Raw genomic sequence first — 19260 nt, forward strand, 5'->3', positions numbered from 1 at the left:
CAGATCGTGCAGAATGGAGCCGCAAGAGCTATCATGGGGCTTCCCAGATTCGGCCATGTTTCTCCAACACTCCGTGGCCTGCACTGGCTGCCAATCAGTTTCCATTCACAATTCAAAGTGTTGGTAATGACCTTTAAAGCCCTACATGGCATCGGACCAGAATACCTCTGGAACTGCCTTCTACCGCACGAATCCCAGCGGCCAATAAGGTCCCACAGAGTTGGCCTTCTCCGGGTCCCATCAACTAAACAATTGTTTGGTGGGCCCCAGGGGAAGAGCCTTCTCTGTGGCGGCCCAGGCCCTCTGGAATCAATTCACCCCAGAGATTAGAACTGCCCCTACCCTCCGTGTCTTTCACAAATTACTTAAGACCCACCTGTATCGCCAGGCATGGGGGAACTGAGACACCTCCCCCAGGCTTTTACAATTTATGTATGGTATGCGTGTGTTGCATGGTTTTTTTAAATGATGGGTTTTTAACTGTTTTTTAATATTAGATTTGTTTCCATTGTAACATTGTTTTGTTGTTGTGAGCCGCCCCGAGTCTTCGGATAGGGACGGCATACAAATCTAATAAAATATTATTATTATTATTATTATTATTATTATTATTATTATTATTATTATTAAACAATGTGTCGACCCACTATCAACAACCCACAAACCACTCTTAGCATTCTTGGTTTGTTTTACATTCCTGGTAGCCACAAAGATATCACCAAGTTCTTCTTTCCATCGACAAAACTTTGCAATATATCCTTTTTGTTTACATTTGTAACAAATTCTAACAGAAATGTTTCTAGATACAAGTCTTTTGCTGAGGTTTTTCTTCTTTAAACTGCAAACGGTCTCTGCGAAAACTCACTTCTTGTATATGTGCCCCAACACTGTCCTGCACATATATCTTTCACAAAATGTCCCAACACTTAGCAGCTGAGCTCTCACCACAAATGTGAGTTAATTGCTGGTCTGCAAGCATAAGACCAATTAAACTCTGAGCTTTCAAATTGTCCCAGTTAAAGTCTTTTATCTTCTTGGCATCCTCCTCCAGGATCCAAGGCATCCAAATTGGGGGGGTTCAACATCAATATCCCATAGTCCCTCACATTGCAACAACATAGTGCATTTATCAGCCCATGTGCTGTAGTTGCTTCCATCCAACTGAGCAATGGAGAAAGTTTTAGAGGACTGGAACTATAATACTGTAATACTGTTACAGCAAAATACTAATTGTGATACAATGCTGGCTAAAGTAAACCACACATTAACAAACCACAATACTCTGCCACTGGGTCCATAACCAATGTTGGTATGTCTCGGTGCAGCTAGGCTACGAGACCTTCGACATACACTGAGCAGAGATTAAGGAAGAGTGTGGATTTGTGATACAGCCAGTAACGACACAGACTTAGTATGCTAAACAAGTATTATTTACATTTACATATACATATACATATACATAGACATATACATAGACATAGACATAGACATATACATATACATATACATATACATATACATATACATATATATATATATATATATATATATATATATATATATTTACAAGCACAAAGCAAGAACAATCAACAAACCGCACATAGCAGCACGAAGCAGAATACACTCCCCCACAAGGTAAAGGCACAAAGGTGAATGAGCTATCCAGCATCATCAACAGGAGAGAGTGCTGGCAAACTCGGCCTTCATCGTAGACAGACTGATATGCTGCTGTCTCATGGATTTCCACCCTACCAAGGCACCTCCAAATAAAATAGCTAAACCTGTAGTAGACTTTCTGGTCACACTGTCTGACGTGGAGGAGCTCCCAGCTCCCAAGGCCTTGCCCACTTCCAAGGGTTAACAGGTCAAACCCTTCCCAAATGATGGAACTAAGACCTGACTTTGTCGCCTCAGTCTGAATTGCCCAATTGGAGTCGAGATTGTTCTGAATCTGAGCGACTTTATCTGCAAGAAACTGAACAAATTCCTCAGCCCGCCCCTGTAAGGGCTCCACTGCTGCCGCTCTATTCAGGAGAATGTGGGTTACCCTAAACAGGGTGCCTGGGCAAGAATCTGCAGATGCAATAAGGGCGGTAATGTATGCTGACTTTGCCACCTCTATCGCCACAAGTTAAGTCCTAATATAGGCTCTTACCTGTGTTCGGATAGACTCAGAGTTACTGATCCTCCATGCTTGCTCTAGGTATCTATGGTGTTTCATCCCTCAGAGTTCCTCAGTAAACCAAAGAGAGCTCCAGGATCTACTACCTCAGAGAGACCACAAAGGGGCAATCTTGTTCAGAGCCCCCAATGCAGCCTTGTTCCATGCCGTCACAAGAGACTCAGACAGCCTATGGACTATGAGTCGGGAATTTCCCCAAGCTCCCTCTGAAACCCATCTAAGTCCATTAGGCACCTGGGGTGGAACCTCCTAATTGGTTTTGCCTCCCTGCAGTGAGGTTGATCAAAGTCCAGCATCAACAGGGAGCGATCTGACCATGACTATGGTGATGACTATATCCCTCAAAACCAGATCATTTTTCCACTGCTCCGAGAGAAACACTAAGTCGAGTGTATGTCCCCCTCTATGAGTTGGGTCAGGTCCATGGTTGTCATGGAAGCCATGAACTCCTGTGCTACTTCTGAGGTTTCACTGAACGACAGTATATTAAAGTCCCCCAGGACTGCAACCTGGGGAACTCCACTGCTAGCCCAGCTACCACCTCGAACAGCGCAGACAGGGCTGTTGCAACATAGCTGGGAGGCAGGTATGTTAACAGCAAGCCCACCTGAGCCTCTAAGTCCAATCTCAAGAGGAAAGAGTCACACCCGACAATATCAGGAGCTGGGAACCTGTGAGGGCTTAGAATCTCACAATGATGACAGCCACTCCCCCACCCTTTCCCTGGTGTCATGACTGATGCAAGACCAGAAACCCATCTGGGCACATTTCTGAGAGAGGGTCACCTCCTCCCGGACCAGCCAGGTTTCGGTCACACAAGCCAGGTCAGCCCCCTCCTCCAAGAGTAAATCTCGGATCAAGGGGCCCTTGTTGGAAAGTGACCTGGCATTGAGTAGCAGCAGCCTGAGACCAGGGGCCCGACTACATCTGACACCAGCTACATGGGATGAGACCAGGGGGCCAGAACAGGGAATCGCTTTCAAGCAGCGAGTCTTCATTCTTGGAGAACAGCTGAACCCTCGTCTCTCACCATACCTGCCCCTCCCAGTAATGACCATAATGCCCCGGCTCTCCACCCCATCTGGAGTCGCTCTACCATTTATACCACATTGTCCAGATGGAATAATAGTCAGAGTCTTTTATATGATTCAATTCCATGGTTAACTGGTCCATTTCTGCACAATCGAAGATTTTTTAAAATTGTCTCTGCAGGTACTTTTGAGTCTTTCCATTTTTGTGCATAGGTGATTCTAGCCACCGTCACGATATGTAGCAATAAATATTTAATATTTTTTGGATATATTTTCCTAATGATACCTAGTAGGAATAATTCCAGGGTAAATTCAACCATAGTTCCTGTTATTTCTTGTAACCATCTATGGAGGTTTTTCCAATATTTTTTAATCTTCGGGACATGTTCTGGTTTCAGGCCAATTCAGATAATAGCTGGAATAAATTACTGTTAGATGCCTTATTTTGGTAACACACAGCAAGCTTGTCTTTATTTTCTTTACGGTCACTCTTCATTACACAGTGGTTATTGCGCAGTGTCATTCATTCTCATTTCTTTTAAAAGCAATTAGGTATTTTATCTCAGTAGTAACTTCAATGCATTCCACAAGTTGTTCTAAAATTTATGAGCTAATCAGTGCTAGCAGAGACCCATAAAAACAGGTAATAAATCACAGGATCTTTTGCTTATGTGCCGGAGCATAGCTGGGAGAACACCATGTTGGTGGGACATGAATAGACTCAAATCAGCTTCTCTTCGGTTTTCTCCCGGATATGAAGCAATTAATTAATTAATTCCTCACTCTCTAACTAATATCTCCTCCCTCTTTCTTCTAATTTTCTCTGGTAGCATCTAAAACAGGGATCAACCCACCATGCATGAAAGAAGGTACCTCGCTCTTTTTTACATTTCCAGCAGGTCTGATTGCAATTTGGATATATTTTAGCCAATCAATTCGGGGCCAAATGCTACCGATAAAACATTTTATATTGATTTTCTTTTCACGCTGTTGATTTAGTTAATTTAATGTTTCTATTCCAAATTTGCTCCCAGTCTGCCAGTGGTATGATATGGCCGATATTTTTTGCTCAGGCAATCATTGATCCTTTAACAATCTTCTCCGTTTATCATGTTCAATCATATATTTATATATTTTTTATATAAATTTTCCCTCTGGGCCTGTAAGCAATTTGTCTTGTTGTGTTTGGGTGTCTATACCAGCTCCTTCAGAATCTATTTTGTATCTTGTTTGGATTTGTACATAGATCCACCAATCTGTGTTAATATTTTGTTTTGCCAATTCTTCTCTACTTTTTAATTTACCACATGAATCTAAAATTTCTTTATATTTGATTGTCTTTGTTATGTCAATTGTATTTGGATATATTAATGCCTCCATTGTTGATAGCCAGTTTGGGACTTTTAAATAGTATTTCCCTTTAATTTCTTTCCAATGGCTTAATAGTGAATTCCTAATTAAGTATCTATTAAAATATTTTTGCATTTTATTTCCAGTGTCCCAAAGATATGCATGCCAACCTCTCTCGAAATCGTGCCCTTCCAGTTGTAATATACACTTATTTTTGAGGTTTATCCATTCTTTGACCCATATTAAAGAGGCTGCCTTATAATATGTTTTCCAATTGGGGAGTCCAAAGTTGCCTCTGCTCTTATTGTCCTGCATATTTGATAAGCTAATTCTTGGTTTTTTCCCTTGCTAAATGTATTTAGATGTTATTTTATTTAAATGTATAAAAAATTTAGAGTCTAATTTAATAGGAATAGTTTGGAATAAGTAAAGTAATTTGGGAAGTATATTCATTTTTATGATCCATATTCTTCCTACCAATGATAATTGTAGTTTCCTCTACTTTTTAAGTCCATTTTAATTTTGTTTACTAATTTTGTGTAATTGTCTTCTGTAATAGAAGAGCACCTATTGGTTAGGATAATTCCTAAATATTTAATTTTCTTTGTGTTTTGTAAGCCTAATTTAGCTTATAGTTCCTGTTTTTGTTTGATTGTCATATTTTTAGTTAGGGATTTCATTTTTTGCCCATTAATTTTTAGGAATTTTAGTTAATTTAGAATATGCAGATTCCCCATATTCTTCAATCTTTGTTAGTAACAACTGTCCTGTTTCCAGTGGGTTCTCTAGAAAAAAAACCAGATCATCTGCAAAATGAGGAATTAATCTTACACTCTCCATTCTTTACCTTTATTCCCTTAATTTTATTGTCATTACAAATTTTATTTAATAAAGTTTCTATGGCTAGGACGAAGAGCAGAGGCGACAGTGGATATCCCTGTCTGACACCCTTGCCTATTTCAAATGGTTCAGCCAATCCGTTGTCGATAATTACCCTGGCTTTCTGGGAGGTATATCTTTTTTCTACTAGTCTTTCAAATTTATCGCCGGATTTCATTTTTTGTATTAATTTTGTCATATATTGCCAATTTACGTTGTTGAACGCCTTTTGTATATTGAGAAAGATCAGTTCTGCCTGTCTTTTTGGATGCGCTTTGTAGTATTCAGTTATATTTAATACAGTTCTAGTACTATGCCTGATTCGCCGCATTGGTAAAAATCCATTTTGGTCTGTATGAATAATTTTATTTAAAAAATTTTGAGTCTTTCTGCAATAATTGACATGAATATTTTATAGTCGAGGTTCAACAACGAAATTGGTCTATAATCATTCATTTGAGTTGCATTGGCACCTTCTTTCATGATCATGGTTATATACGTTTCCCTCCACATATCAGACATTTTTGCCTCTAACATTGCTTCATTATATAGCTTGTATAAGTTCTAGTGTCTCCCCAAAGCGTTCTTCATGTTTTAGCCTCCAGTCCCATAATCATCCTTGTTGCTCTTCTCTGCACTTTTTCTAGAGTCTCAATATCCTTTTTGCATTGTGGCAAGCAAAACTGCAGTATTCCAAGTGTGACCTTACCAAGGCCTTATAAAGTGGTATTAATACTTCACGTGATCTTGGTTCTATCCCTCTGTTAATGCAGCCTAGTCTGCCTTCCATTGAGGACCTGTATACTGCATGAGTCAAAAACAGGGCTGTGAAAATATTTACTGACCATTCACCTCCTGGACATAAACTGTTTCAACTCCTACCCTCAAAACGTCGCTGCAGAGTACTGTACACTAAGACAACTAGACACAAGAACATTTTTTCCCGAAGGCCATCACTCTGCTAAACAAATAATTCCCTCAACACTGTCAAACTATTTACTAAGTCTGCACTACTATTTCTAGTTTTTTCTCATCATTCCTATCACCCATTTCCTTATGGGTGTATGACTGTAACTTGTTGCTTTGTATTCTTAAGATTTTTATTAATATCAATTGATATCTTATTTGACCCCTATGTCAATCATTGTTGTACCTCATGATTCTTGACAAATGTATCTTTTTCTTTTATGTACAATGACACCATATGCACCAGAACCAAATTCCTTCTGTGTCCAAACACACTTGGTCAATAAAGACTTCTATTCTATTCTATTCTATTCTATTCTATTCCACTCCACTCTACTCTACTCTACTCTACTCTACTCTATTCTATTAGATACCCAGGTGTCAATTGGCCCAAATTCCTCCTCCTTCCCTTCCTCTTTGATGGCAGGATGCCAGCAAGGCTGACTGGAGATCTTGACACTAAATGACCTATGAGGTCTCTTCCTATTATTTTGTTAATATTTTGTCACAGCTTATTATACAAATTTAGGAAAAAAGATCACTTTAAGAGACTTGTCATATCTTATTTAAGATATGAATATTATTTGCCCTTCACTATCCAGTACTTATTATTATAGGTAGTCCTTGACTGCCGACCACAATTTAGCCCAAAATTTCTGTTGCTAAATTTAATTTTGTTAAGTTGTTAAGTGAATTTTACTCTTATTTTATGATCTTTCTTGAACAGATATGACAAGAGAAATCTGTTTCCTCAACTTTCAGTCAACCATTTTCTATAGTTTTCCATTCCCCTTTTCTTAACCTCTCTTTTTTTCCTTCCTTTTATCTTTATAACCCCAGCTTCTTTCCCTCCAAACTTTTTTCCTCTTTTTTAAATATAGTATTTTTCTGATTCTATCTTTACCTCTTCTTAATCTCTTCCTTTTATATTTTAAATTGTTTCTCCCTATACCAATATTTTTCTCTGGTTTCTTTTTGTCACTGAGAGCCCAGTGTAATCATCATACTCATCATACTCATACAATTTTTTTTTCCGGTCACTGTAAATCTACCTATATTCATCAGTCTGGTCGCTATTTTCTGATTCTGTTATTTTAAAATTTTCCTTGTCTTCTTGTTCATTAACTTCATCTTGTCATTATTTTTCTCTAATTCCTCATTATCATCATTGTCATAATTGTAATCTTGTGTTCTTATACAGATTCATGGATACCAAGTGTATTGGTGGTTATTGAAATGGATGTCCATGTGCCGCCTCTAAGTTGGTTGAGGCAGGCAAAATTCCCTTCAATACCATTTGTTGGGGATCAAGGGAAAGGGAGGGTTTTGCCTTCTCTTTCTGCTCAAGATCCCCATTTACAATTGGTGGGCCACTGTGTGACATAGAATGCTGGACTCGATGGGCTTTGGCCTGATTCAGCATGGCTCTTCTTATGGTTCCAAATGAACCAGGTCCCCCAAGCGATGATGGTATCGGAATCCCCCACAGAACATGGGGAACTCCATGTCGCTGTGGTGTTTGGCCACACCCTTCTCTCCCCCCCCCCCAATTTCCCATCATTAGATACCAAGGTGTCTATTGCCCCAAATCCCTTCTCCCTCCCTCCCTCTTTGATGGCAGGATGCCGGCAAAGCCGACTATGGAGATCCTGACACTAAAAGACCTATGAGGTCTCTTCCAACTCTATTATTTTGTTAACTTTTTGTCACAGCTTATTATACAAATTTTGAAAAAATATCACTTTAAGAGACTTGTCATATCTTATTTAAGATATGAATATTATTTGTATGGATTTTATTATTTGACTATACAATACCTATTATTATAGGTACTCCTTGACTTATGAGCACAGTTCAGCCCAAAATTTCTGTTACTAAATTTAATTTTGTTGAGTTGTTAAGTGAATTTTACTCTTATTTTATGACCTTTCTTGACATACTTGTTATGTGAATCATTGCAGTTAAGTTAACCACTCAACATAATTGTTAAATGAATCTGACTTCCCATTGACTTTGATTGTTAGAAGATCACAAAAGGGGATCACATGATCCCAGGACACATGTAACCATTATGAGTCAGCTGAATTTGATCCATGGGGATGCTGCAATGATCATGAGTGTGAAAAATGATCAAAAAGTCACTTTTTTCAATGCTGTTGTAATTTTGAGCAGTCATTAAATGAACTGTTGTAAGTTCAGTACTGCCTGTATAAGTTCATAATACAGTGATCCCCCGAGTTTCGCGATCTCGTTCTTTGCGAAACGCTATATCGCGATTTTTCCACCCGATGACGTCACTCCCTTCCTTTCTCATCTTTCTCTCTCTCTTTCTCTATCTTGCTTCTTCCTCTCTCACACTCTCTTCCTCCCTCTCTCATCTCTTTCTTTCCTTCTCTCTCTTTCTCTATCTCTCCCCCTCTTGCTCTCGAGAGGCAAGCGAGCAGCCGGGCGGGCGGGCGAACGGGCAAGCGGAGCGGCCGGGCGGGCGGGTGAACGGGCAAGCGAGCAGCCAGGCGGGCGGGTGAACGGGCAAGCGGCAAGCGATCTTGGGGTTTCCCCTTTGCCTGGGCGGCGGGAAGTCCCAGGGAAGGTTCCTTCGGCCGCCCAACAACTGATCTGCTCCGTAGCACGGCAGCAGCGAGGAGCCGAAGATGGGGTTTCCCCGTTGCCTGGGCAACGGGGAAACCCCATCTTCGGCTCCTCGCTGCTGCCGCGCTGCGGAGCAGATCAGCTGTTGGGCGGCCGAAGGAACCTTCCCTGGGTCTTCCCCGCCGCCCACACGCAAACTCCACCATCTGCGCATGTGCGGCCATGAAAAAAAGGGTGCGCATGCGCAGATGGTGTTTTTACTTCCGCACCGCTATATCGCGAAAAATCGAGTTTCGCGAGGGGTCTTGGAACGGAACCCTCGCGAAACCCGAGGGATCACTTATTATACTAAAATATATCACTATTTCTACCCTGTTTTAGGAATTTTTAGATGGGAGTTCCTTTAGATAGGAATTTTAGGCACTCTAAGAAATGATTTAATTTTCTTTTTCTTTTCTTTCTGTGTAGAGCTGGATGATCATACACCACTTTGCAACTGTACCTACACCACCCTCTGTTCCATATTTTCCCAAGGAATATATTATTTATACCCCTTCAATATTGAATATCACATTTTAGCATCCACAATGCTGTACGTGGTCTGGAAAAACATCGGGCGTAAAGTTGAATACTTACAGCCACATAAGATGCCATTCAAGTTTCAAGGCACAGCAGTAGGCAGCATCTTAGGTCTAGTAGTATTTTTTACAACAATAGCAGTTGTAGTTGTTTATCTTATTCAGATTGGGTGTTCAAAATTAAAGAGTGAACTAGCACTTATTATGTTTTACTTGTATGCCATCATAGTACTGACACTCATGTGTGCAGCAGGCATTGTGGCAATTCTAATCTATAGACTTGAAGACAATTCACTAGATATCTCTAAAAATCCAGCTAGAAAACTTGATGCAGACCTCTTGGTGGGGACAGCCTCGGTCTCCTGGCTTCTTTCTTGGGGTTCTGTTCTTGCAATTATCTGTGCTCAGTCCCATCCAACATATACATGGTTCAGTTTGCCCTACTCTGTACTTGTTATCATTGAGAAATATATTCAGAACCTCTTCATAATTGAATTTATTCATCGTGAGCATGACAAGAGTAATGATGACATTAAAACTCTGCGAATATTAACGGTATCCAGGGGAAGCAATCTCTCCCCTACAGCTTCCTACAAAGAAATCTATAATGGAACAAATGGAAAGTTTTCACCCACATTTTATGGAAATAGTTATCCATCTGAGAACAGTTCCAGTTGTGCTTTCGATGAAAACATTAATCAGAGCAAGATTACAGCCCCTCCATCCCCTCCAGATTTTTCATTCAGTCCAAGAAACCTCTCTGTCAACAGCAAAAGAAGTGTCTTGAAGAATATTGCTGTATTTTTATTCTTGTGTAATCTCTCAGTAAGTATTTAAAATAATGCAATTTATTTCTGTAGCAGGGCAATTGCCCACAGTGTGTTTTGCCTTTAACATTAACTTTCAGCATAAGTTAATGTTAGGCAGAAATTGGAAGATGAAATTCTTCCTGCCCATGTAACTTGTCAAGCAGCTGTATGAGCTCAACCACCAGATGCCTGATGAACTGTTGGACCTTTTGTCCTTGTTCCTTTTATTGCCCAAAGAGTAAGCAAAGATTGAACTGGTTAACTGTTGCACTCTGCTCTTCAACCAACAAAGATAGCCAAATTAGCGTAATTTTAAAAAGAAATAACACTTCAGTTTCTGCTTACAAACCAGCAACCAAGCATCATTCTCAAAAGGGACAAGAATTGAGAATGAAGAGGGTGGCCTGTTTTAAAATTACAAAATGAACATAGATCTGCTAGGCAAAGCATACTATTATATGATCTTCCACCCCATGAAAGATTTTATCTCCTTTATTATCATATATGCACTAGAGATTACTTAACCATACCATATTAGCCAGCTGATTGATATGTTTTAAATCGACATTTTCAACTTTTACTAAACTTTGTTTTGCATCTGAATTACAAATCATGCTAATTAACTTCTAGACATATTAATTTTTTATGTACCAATTGGAAAAGTAGATTAAATGTTATTAAAACCAAAATCAGTGCACCCACAATAAACATCTCTATAATTCAATATGATTCTCTAGTTAGCTGAGATTTTTGCTATGGCTCATCAATTCTTCCAAGGCACTGCGTTTTAGAAATTTAAGCAGTTTTTGAAGGATCAGTTTAAGGAAGTACATTCAGAAATGTCTGTAAAGAAGCATTCTGTTTAAAAAGTAGCTTGGTCTTCATTGGAGGTCATCACATCAGGACTGCAGACCATTAGATGACAGCAGCAAAATTGTGGTGGACTCTTCAGCTAGACTGAGGGAGGTATCAAAAGGGGGACAGGTTTAGTCTTTTCACTGCAGAAAGCAGCATAAGTCTGACCTCCCCCAGAATTACTGAAATCTTATCTGTCCAATTCCAAGGGAATGCAATTAGTCCGGTGAAATTCTTGTAACTTTGGTGACTAACATCAAAGGTTCTGCTTCAGACTATTCACAAGTAGTTCTGGTTGCTTGTGCCTGACAGAGTTCATCCGGTGTTCTTTAGAGTTTTGAAATCCAGTATTCTCCGTACTGAAGGAATGGGTCCAGCAGTCACGTGGGTTGCTCCTGTCCAATCCGATGGGACTGAGCCTAGTATTAAAAAAGCCTGCTGGATCCGCCCCTTCCCCAGAATTCGCTCAGTCCTGCTATCCTGCGGTCGTGTGAACGCTCGTTCCTCTCAAAACACCTTCCCTTCGATCTTTCTCTTCTAAAAACAGTAAGATTATTCTATTATTAAAGCTTGCCGGCAGTGAAATCTACTCAGCCGTATCGGGCTTTGAGTTTGGGGGAGAAGTGAGCGGCACAGCCATTCGCGGTTTATTTTCCCTCCGTGCTGTCGCTGCCTGGAATTTAACTGGAATTTAACTTTATTCCTCTCGGCCTGGAGGTCCTGCCGGGGCAAGCCACTGTTTACATAAGGATTTAAGGGCTATTTACCTCCTGCGGTGTGGGACTTGATTGTCTCCCGGACTTAGTTCCCTCCGGTTGCAAATTAAACGGAGCGGGTTTTTTGGCGCAAAGGCCCTCGTGCCCAGTAACTTCGCACTTTCGGTTTTGCCGTTCTTGGTCAGCCATCAGTGCTTCCAGTCCGCCGCTTGACCCTGGAGTAGCTGTGAGTCCCTCAGGTCTATTCTCCACGGAAGTGGCCTCCAACCAGTGTGCCTTGGTTTACTTAAGTTAAGTTTTGTGAGGCCTGCCACGCTGCATTTAGGGACACGAACTCTTGGTACTGTCCGGATTGCCCCTAAGTCGCAGCCACTCCTGGGCCTAGGAGCAGGGTCACCTCTCCTCTTGGGAAGCTCATTAAATTCTTCTCCCCCCTAAATTTCTTGGCTCAAGCCTCGTCTTCTGTAATTTGTTCAGACTATGGCTTCCTTTCCCAAGAGAGGCACTAGTAAAGGTCCCAGAGAGGTTAGGCCTACTGGTGATGAATCTACTAATATCCCCCAGGCCTCTTCCTCCTCTTCTTCAGGGGCCCATTCCTTGGCTAAGTCCACCAGGGCTGAGAAGAGAAGGGACCTAGCCCTACAAAAAATACATGATAAATCAGCCAAACGTTTAAAGGTGCATATGAATCCAACCCCCCCAGAGGCCTCTAACCTGCCTCTCTCTGGGGTTCCTGTGCTATCCCTGGATGAGCCAAACCTAAATCCACCCCAACCTAACCTATGGGGCTTAGGTCCAGAGGAGCCAGATATTACTGAGGATTCCTCCCAGCCAGAACCTTCTCAGGCCTTCAGGGATCCTCCTATTTTTCCGGCTGATATTTCTTCCTTGCCTCCGGAGTTTCAGTCTATCTTGCTGTTTTGACTAAAACCATTGATGCTAAACTCTCGACCATCAATGTTCCTTCCTTGTCTCATCCCCCTCCACGTTCCTCCCGTCCCGTGAGTTCTTCTCCTTCCTACAGAGCCCCAGTCATGGAGGACTCTGATTCCTCTCAGGAAGAGAATGAGGACATGGATGCAGAAGAGGATGATGACCCCTTTCAGCGTCTGTTGGAAGATGAGGACTCTCAAATTAAGATTCCAGCCCCAGCTGCCATCTTTCCACCTCAACTCTTCAAATCTCTCCTTCTTAAGGCAAGAGTATCCACGGGGCTAGCCACGCAAGAAAAGCAGGCTACTCCTTCCACAGACCCTCCAGAGGAAAATCTTCCTTATTTCATGGAAGAACAGGAAGACAATGAGGTAATTCCTATGCCCAAATTGTTTAAGGACGCCTTGCTCAAACAGTGGGACCACCCAACCTCTGGCTTCATTCCCACTTCCAAGGACAAGAAGCTTTACAAGCTCTCTCCCTCCTATGAGGAACTCCTAGCCTGTCCCAGGCCAGATGATCCGGTGAAGAGTCTTCACTCGGCTGCTGCCATGCCTGGCGAAGCAGAGGAGGTACTCCGTCCAGAAGACAAGCGTCTTGAGCAAATGCTCAAAAGAGGTTTCTTCGCTGACTCATGGGCCATTAAAAGTGCTGCAGCAGCATCCTTCTTCTCCAGAGCCATGCTCTTGTGGCTTCGTCAGCTCCAACAACATCTACCTCCAGATGATCTACGAGGCCAACAAGATTTCAATAAAATCTTCGCAGCTGCCCAATATGTAGCGGATGCTACTCTCCAATCTTCCAGATTTGCAGCCAGGTCAGTAGCGGCCTCCACAACGGCCAGAAGACTTCTATGGCTCCGCCCTTGGCAGGCGGGAGTAAGGCAGAAGTGGCAGTTAGCCATGGGTCCTCTGAAACGCAATTTCCTCTTCGGAGACCTTCTGGACCCTCTCCTCACAGAGACCACGGACAAGAAAAAGGTCTTAGGACCTACCACCAAGAAGGCCTCTAAACCGCAGTCCTTTCGGCGCACAGGGCGTCAACAGGATCAAGGGTTCGCCTTTCAAAGGAATCCAGGTCAGTATTCCCCTCGATTTCGATCCCAATCTAGAAACTCCAGGGGCAGAGGTTCCCGCTACCAGAGGGGATCCTCCTCTACCAGAGCCTCCAAAAAATCCAGATGGTGAGTCTCCCTCTTTTCCCATAGGCGGTCGCCTGGCCTGTTTCTCCTCCGCCTGGCACCGTTCTTGTAAGGACCCCTGGGTCATTGATACTGTGGAAAGGGGTCTCCGTTTAGAGTTCATTTCTCCTCCCCCTAACCGTTTTATTTCTTGTCCTTCTCCCAGCTCCTCTACATCTCGTATCCGAATGGAGGAGGCTATTTCTCATTTGTTAGCTATTAAAGCTATCCAGCCGGTCCCCTCTCTCCAGAGAGGCTTGGGCTTTTACTCCATCCTCTTCATGGTCCCTAAGACCTCTGGAGGTTGGAGAGCCATTTTAGATCTAAAAAAATTGAACCAATTCATAAAATATAGGAAATTCAAAATGCATTCCTTATCCTCCATCCTGGCCGCCCTGCATCCGGGGGATTTTATGGTCTCCCTGGACCTTACGGAAGCCTACCTCCATATCCCCATTGCCAAAGGCCATAGAAAATTTCTGCGTTTTGCCTTTCAAGGCAGGCATTTTCAGTATAGGGCTATGCCATTTGGGCTCTCCTCAGCTCCCAGAGTCTTCACTAAGCTCTTGGGATCCCTGGCGGCTCATATCCGGGCCACGCCCATTCATATTTTATGTTATTTAGATGACATTTTAATTCATGGGAATTCAAAAAATGGAGTGGCTGCAGATCTCTCCTCCACCATGTCGGTTCTACAGAACCATGATTTCTCTATAAATTTCAAAAAGAGCCACCTTAAGCCATCTACTTCCATTCTACATCTGGGAACTGTCATTAATTCTGAGATATCCCAGGTTTTCCTCTCTCTTGAGAGAAAACGCAGCATGTTGGATCTCATCGCTCGCATCCTATCCCAACAATCTGCCTCCATCGTCACCCTATCCTCCCTACTGGGAAAGATGGTGTCTTGTATTGGCATTGTCCCCTGGACCCGCCTTCATGCCAGGGAACTACAGTGGCTTCTGTTACCATTCCAGAGATCGGGCCACAGCAACTCGACTCGTCGCATCGCCATTCCACCGACAGTTCGCAGATCCCTCAAGTGGTGGACTTCTCCAGCCCTAGACAAGGGCTCTCCCTTCCGGTGCCCAGACCAGTTTGTTGTCACCACAGATGCCAGCCTCTTGGGCTGGGGAGCCCATGCCCAGGGTCTACTAGCCCAGGGCACGTGGTCACCGGAGGAGGCTTCCAGGCCCATCAATTGGCTAGAATTAAGAGCCGTGTCTCTAGCTCTAAAGCAATTCAAACCTCACATCTCCAACCAGAATGTTCTGATTCTTACCGACAACATAGCCACCAAAAGCCACATTTGCAGACAGGGGGGCACAAGATCCAAGGCCCTCATGAGGGAGGCCCTAAAGTTAGGCCTTTGGGCAGAGAAACATCTCCAGTCGCTCCTAGCCGATCACATCTCGGGGAGCCTCAACGTCCAAGCGGACTGGTTATCGCGAGCAACCATAGATCCAGGAGAGTGGAATCTCCATCAAGCACTGTTCCACCAAATCTGCCTCAGGTTCGGCCATCCAGTGCTGGATCTGTTTGCGTCCGAAGCCAACGCCCAGCTCCCTCGTTTCATCTCCAGGTTTCCATCCCCGGGAGCAGAGGCTATCAATGCTCTCAGGATCCCTTGGCCTCCAGGTCTTCTGTATGCCTTCCCTCCAATTCCAATTCTGCCAGACGTGGTTCACAAGATCATCCTGGAGAGGGCTCGAGTAATTCTGATCGCCCCTCACTGGCCTCGCAGGCCCTGGTTCGCGGACCTCCAACAGCTGTCCGTCCAGGACCCCTGGCGACTTCCCGTTTCGGAGGATATGTTGCGACAGGGGGCCTCCTTCCATCCGGATCCGGAGTGGTTCCACCTCACCGCCTGGCTATTATCCGGAGAGACCTAGACCTGCGAGGGTACGACCCTGACACAGTGGAAATCATCCTGAAGTCTAGAAGAGGGTCTACCAACCGGATATACGACCATACTTGGTCCAAATTCCATCAGTGGTGCTCGCAGGAGGGCTTATCTCCCCTGTGTCTTCCCATTCACAGGATAATCTCCTTCCTCATGAAAGGTTTCCACCAAGGCCTCTCTACCAGCACCATCCGTCGCCACCTGTCTTCTCTTCTGTCTTGGCGGGGCCTCGCAGGCAGCCTCTCCGCTCCTTCCCGGAAATCCAAGAATTTCTCAGAGGAGTGGCCAATCTCAGGCCTGCTAAGATCCACAGATATCCTTCCTGGGACTTGCCACGGGTTCTCCATTCCCTTACTCAGGCACCCTACGAACCCCTGAAATCTGCGTCCCTCAGGTACCTATCCTTTAAGGTAGCATTCCTGGTGGCGATTACATCCGCCCGACGCATATCTGAGTTGGCAGCCCTCTCTATCAGGCAGGATCTCTGTCAGTTCCATCAGGACAAGGTGGTTCTACGACTGGACCCCACCTTTCTACCCAAGGTCAGTTCCATGTTCCACAGATCCCAGGATATTGTCTTACCTTCCTTCTGTCTCCAACGGGAGCACCCCCTGGCAATTAGATGGCACACTCTGGATCTTACTAGAGCGCTAAAAATTTATATTCAACGCACAGGACCCATTCGGAGGTCTGAAGCACTCTTCGTGGCCTATCATCCCAGATGCATGGGATCCAAAGTGTCTTCAACAGTAATAGGCCGTTGGATCAGAGGGACCATCTTCCCTCTCCATTCCAGCTTCCCTCTCCATTCCAAAGAATATTACAGCGCACTCCACCAGAAGTGCTGCCACATCTGCTGCTTGGGCAACTCAAGCCCCATTGGAGGAAGTCTGCAAAGCAGCCACTTGGGCCTCGCCAAATTCCTTCATAAGGCACTACAAAATCGATTCTTACGCCTCAGCGGACGCTGCCTTCGGCAGAAGGGTACTCCAATCCGTTATCTCTCACGATAGCAATCTAATCCCACCCTAGGGACCTATCTATTGGGTATGTCCCACGTGACTGCTGGACCCACTCCTTCAGTACGGAGAATAGGCGTTGATTGCTTACCTGAACGCCTCTTCTCGTACAGCAGTCACTTCCCTCCCTTTTGTGTGGTCTTCTATGACTTTTATTCCTTCCTTTCTTCTAACACATGAGAGTTGAACATTATGGAGCTTCACTACTGAGCCTAGTCTACGGATTCGCGAATTCTGGGGAAGGGGCAGATCCAGCAGGCTTTTTTAATACTAGGCTCAGTCCCATCGGATTGGACAGGAGCAACCCACGTGACTGCTGTACCCACTCACCGTACGAGAAGAGGCGTTCAGGTAAGCAATCAACGCCTATTCTCTGGAGTTTTGCAACTGAAGTGGCAGATGACTTCAAAACAGGAAAATATTGCAAGCTTGGAAGAAAATTTCTCCAGACTTAATGTATGTTTATTATTATATATTATTTGTTAAGATTTTTATCCAAATAAATAACCAGACCCTTTAAGTAATTTATATTACATTCCCACTTGTATATTTTCTCCTGTGGCATAGTGAGTTGGATTGAGATTCCACCAAGGTACTTCCATTATGAAAAGGAAAGTGCCAGAAACTTGGAGTTTGATCAGTCCAACATTTTCACTGCTTTGATACTCTCCTGATATTGGCTGAGTTGATGGGTAATGGCACATTTTATGTATTTAATGAAAGGAAACAGTGAATTAATAATGTCTGGAAGAAGACCCGCCTGCAATGATTTGCTCCCTTTTTGGGGAAGGAGAATATTAGCGACAGAACTATCAGCTGTGTTATTAAATTATATTAAAAGAAAAACCATTATGAATAAATTGAATCAGATTTGTCTCCATATTTAAGAAGATATTGAAGGATTAAGCCTACATCTCTTGGTTTCAGCATGGTATCCAAAATATATTTTAAAATATATTTCTAATTATTACTTACATTGCTGCCTTATGTATCAGCTGTAGTTTTGGGTGGTTTCAAAGAGCATCCGCATGTAAAACACATTGCAGTAATCCATGTGATTAGACCATAAATATCTGTCTGAAAGGCCACCTGGTCAAAGAAAAGGGGCAGACGAACCTCGGCAAAGGCCCTCCTGACCACAGCTGCCACCTGTTCTCAAGCAGTTGCTATGAATCCAGAAAGACCCCCCAAGTTACATATCAATCTTGACTGGGCAATGAAGCCCCCTCTAAGACTAATAATGTCCCTGACTCTGGTGGGAGGGAGGGCAAACAATTTTACACATGAGGTCAGTATAGCAGTAACTTCACCTACACAAGCTGTGGTAGAGGTATAAATATAGAGATATAAATGTACTGATGATATTAACCCTGAACAGATACTCAACTAGTACAAAAAAGGAAATGGGTATCCGTCCAGCCCTCGGTCATCCTACAAATGTGTATAATATACCAATATAAAAAAGAAAAAATATTGGGAATAATGTTCAGTCCTTTCATTCAAGAGATTATAAATGCCACAGAAGTTTTCGCTAAGTAGCAGATTAAAATCAATACCATTCTATATTCTATACAGTATTTCTCCCCGCCCCACCTCCATGCTTTCAAAGGTTGGAAACTGGTTTCAAAGTTTGGAGAGTGGTAAAGAAAGGAACATTTTTTGTGACAGTGACATTTTCTTCATGCTCTGATCAACGGGGGAGTCCAGGATGGGTCACTCTAGTCATCTAGCTCTAGAAGACTAGAATTGAATTACTGAATGGTCCCCTGTTATCCAACTCAGCTGAAGGTATTGGACGTGAGGTTTCTAGCCCTGGTTTGGAGCTACTATAGTTTACTTACCTTTCCCTGGAAAGAGAACTCCAAGACCCTTCCTTTTCTCTCTCTTGATCTGAGTCATTTTCCTTGTCAGAGGAAGCCGGGAGAAGATTGCAGTTTGCACAGAGGCTTTTGATGATGATAATTAATAATAATAATAATTATTATTATTATTATTATTATTGTTTGCCAACCATGCGCAAACTGCTGACAGGTATCATAGCTGACAGAATTAAGGACTACCTAGAAGAAAATGACATCATGCCAATGGATCAAAAGGGCAATAAAAGATGAAGTAGAGGTACAAAAGACCAGCTCCTAATTGATAAAATGATTTCGGAGAACTGTAAGAACAGGAAAACAAACTTATACATGACCTGGATTGACTACAAGAAAGCCTTTGACTCATTGCCACACAGCTGGATCATAAAATGCCTGGAAGTCATTGGAGTC

General features: G+C 43.0%; 1 protein-coding gene across 1 annotated transcript in view; it reads left to right on the plus strand.

The window, feature by feature from the left end:
* OTOP1 (otopetrin 1) overlaps nt 1-19260 on the plus strand; it is a 107532-nt gene that overhangs the window by 75621 nt on the left and 12651 nt on the right. The window contains exon 5 of the mRNA XM_070756592.1: nt 9466-10400. Within this exon, the coding sequence (XP_070612693.1) occupies nt 9466-10400 (935 nt within the window). The remainder of the gene's footprint in view (nt 1-9465; nt 10401-19260) is intronic.

Source organism: Erythrolamprus reginae, chromosome 7 (assembly GCF_031021105.1).
Source record: "Erythrolamprus reginae isolate rEryReg1 chromosome 7, rEryReg1.hap1, whole genome shotgun sequence".
NCBI lineage: Eukaryota > Metazoa > Chordata > Lepidosauria > Squamata > Dipsadidae > Erythrolamprus > Erythrolamprus reginae.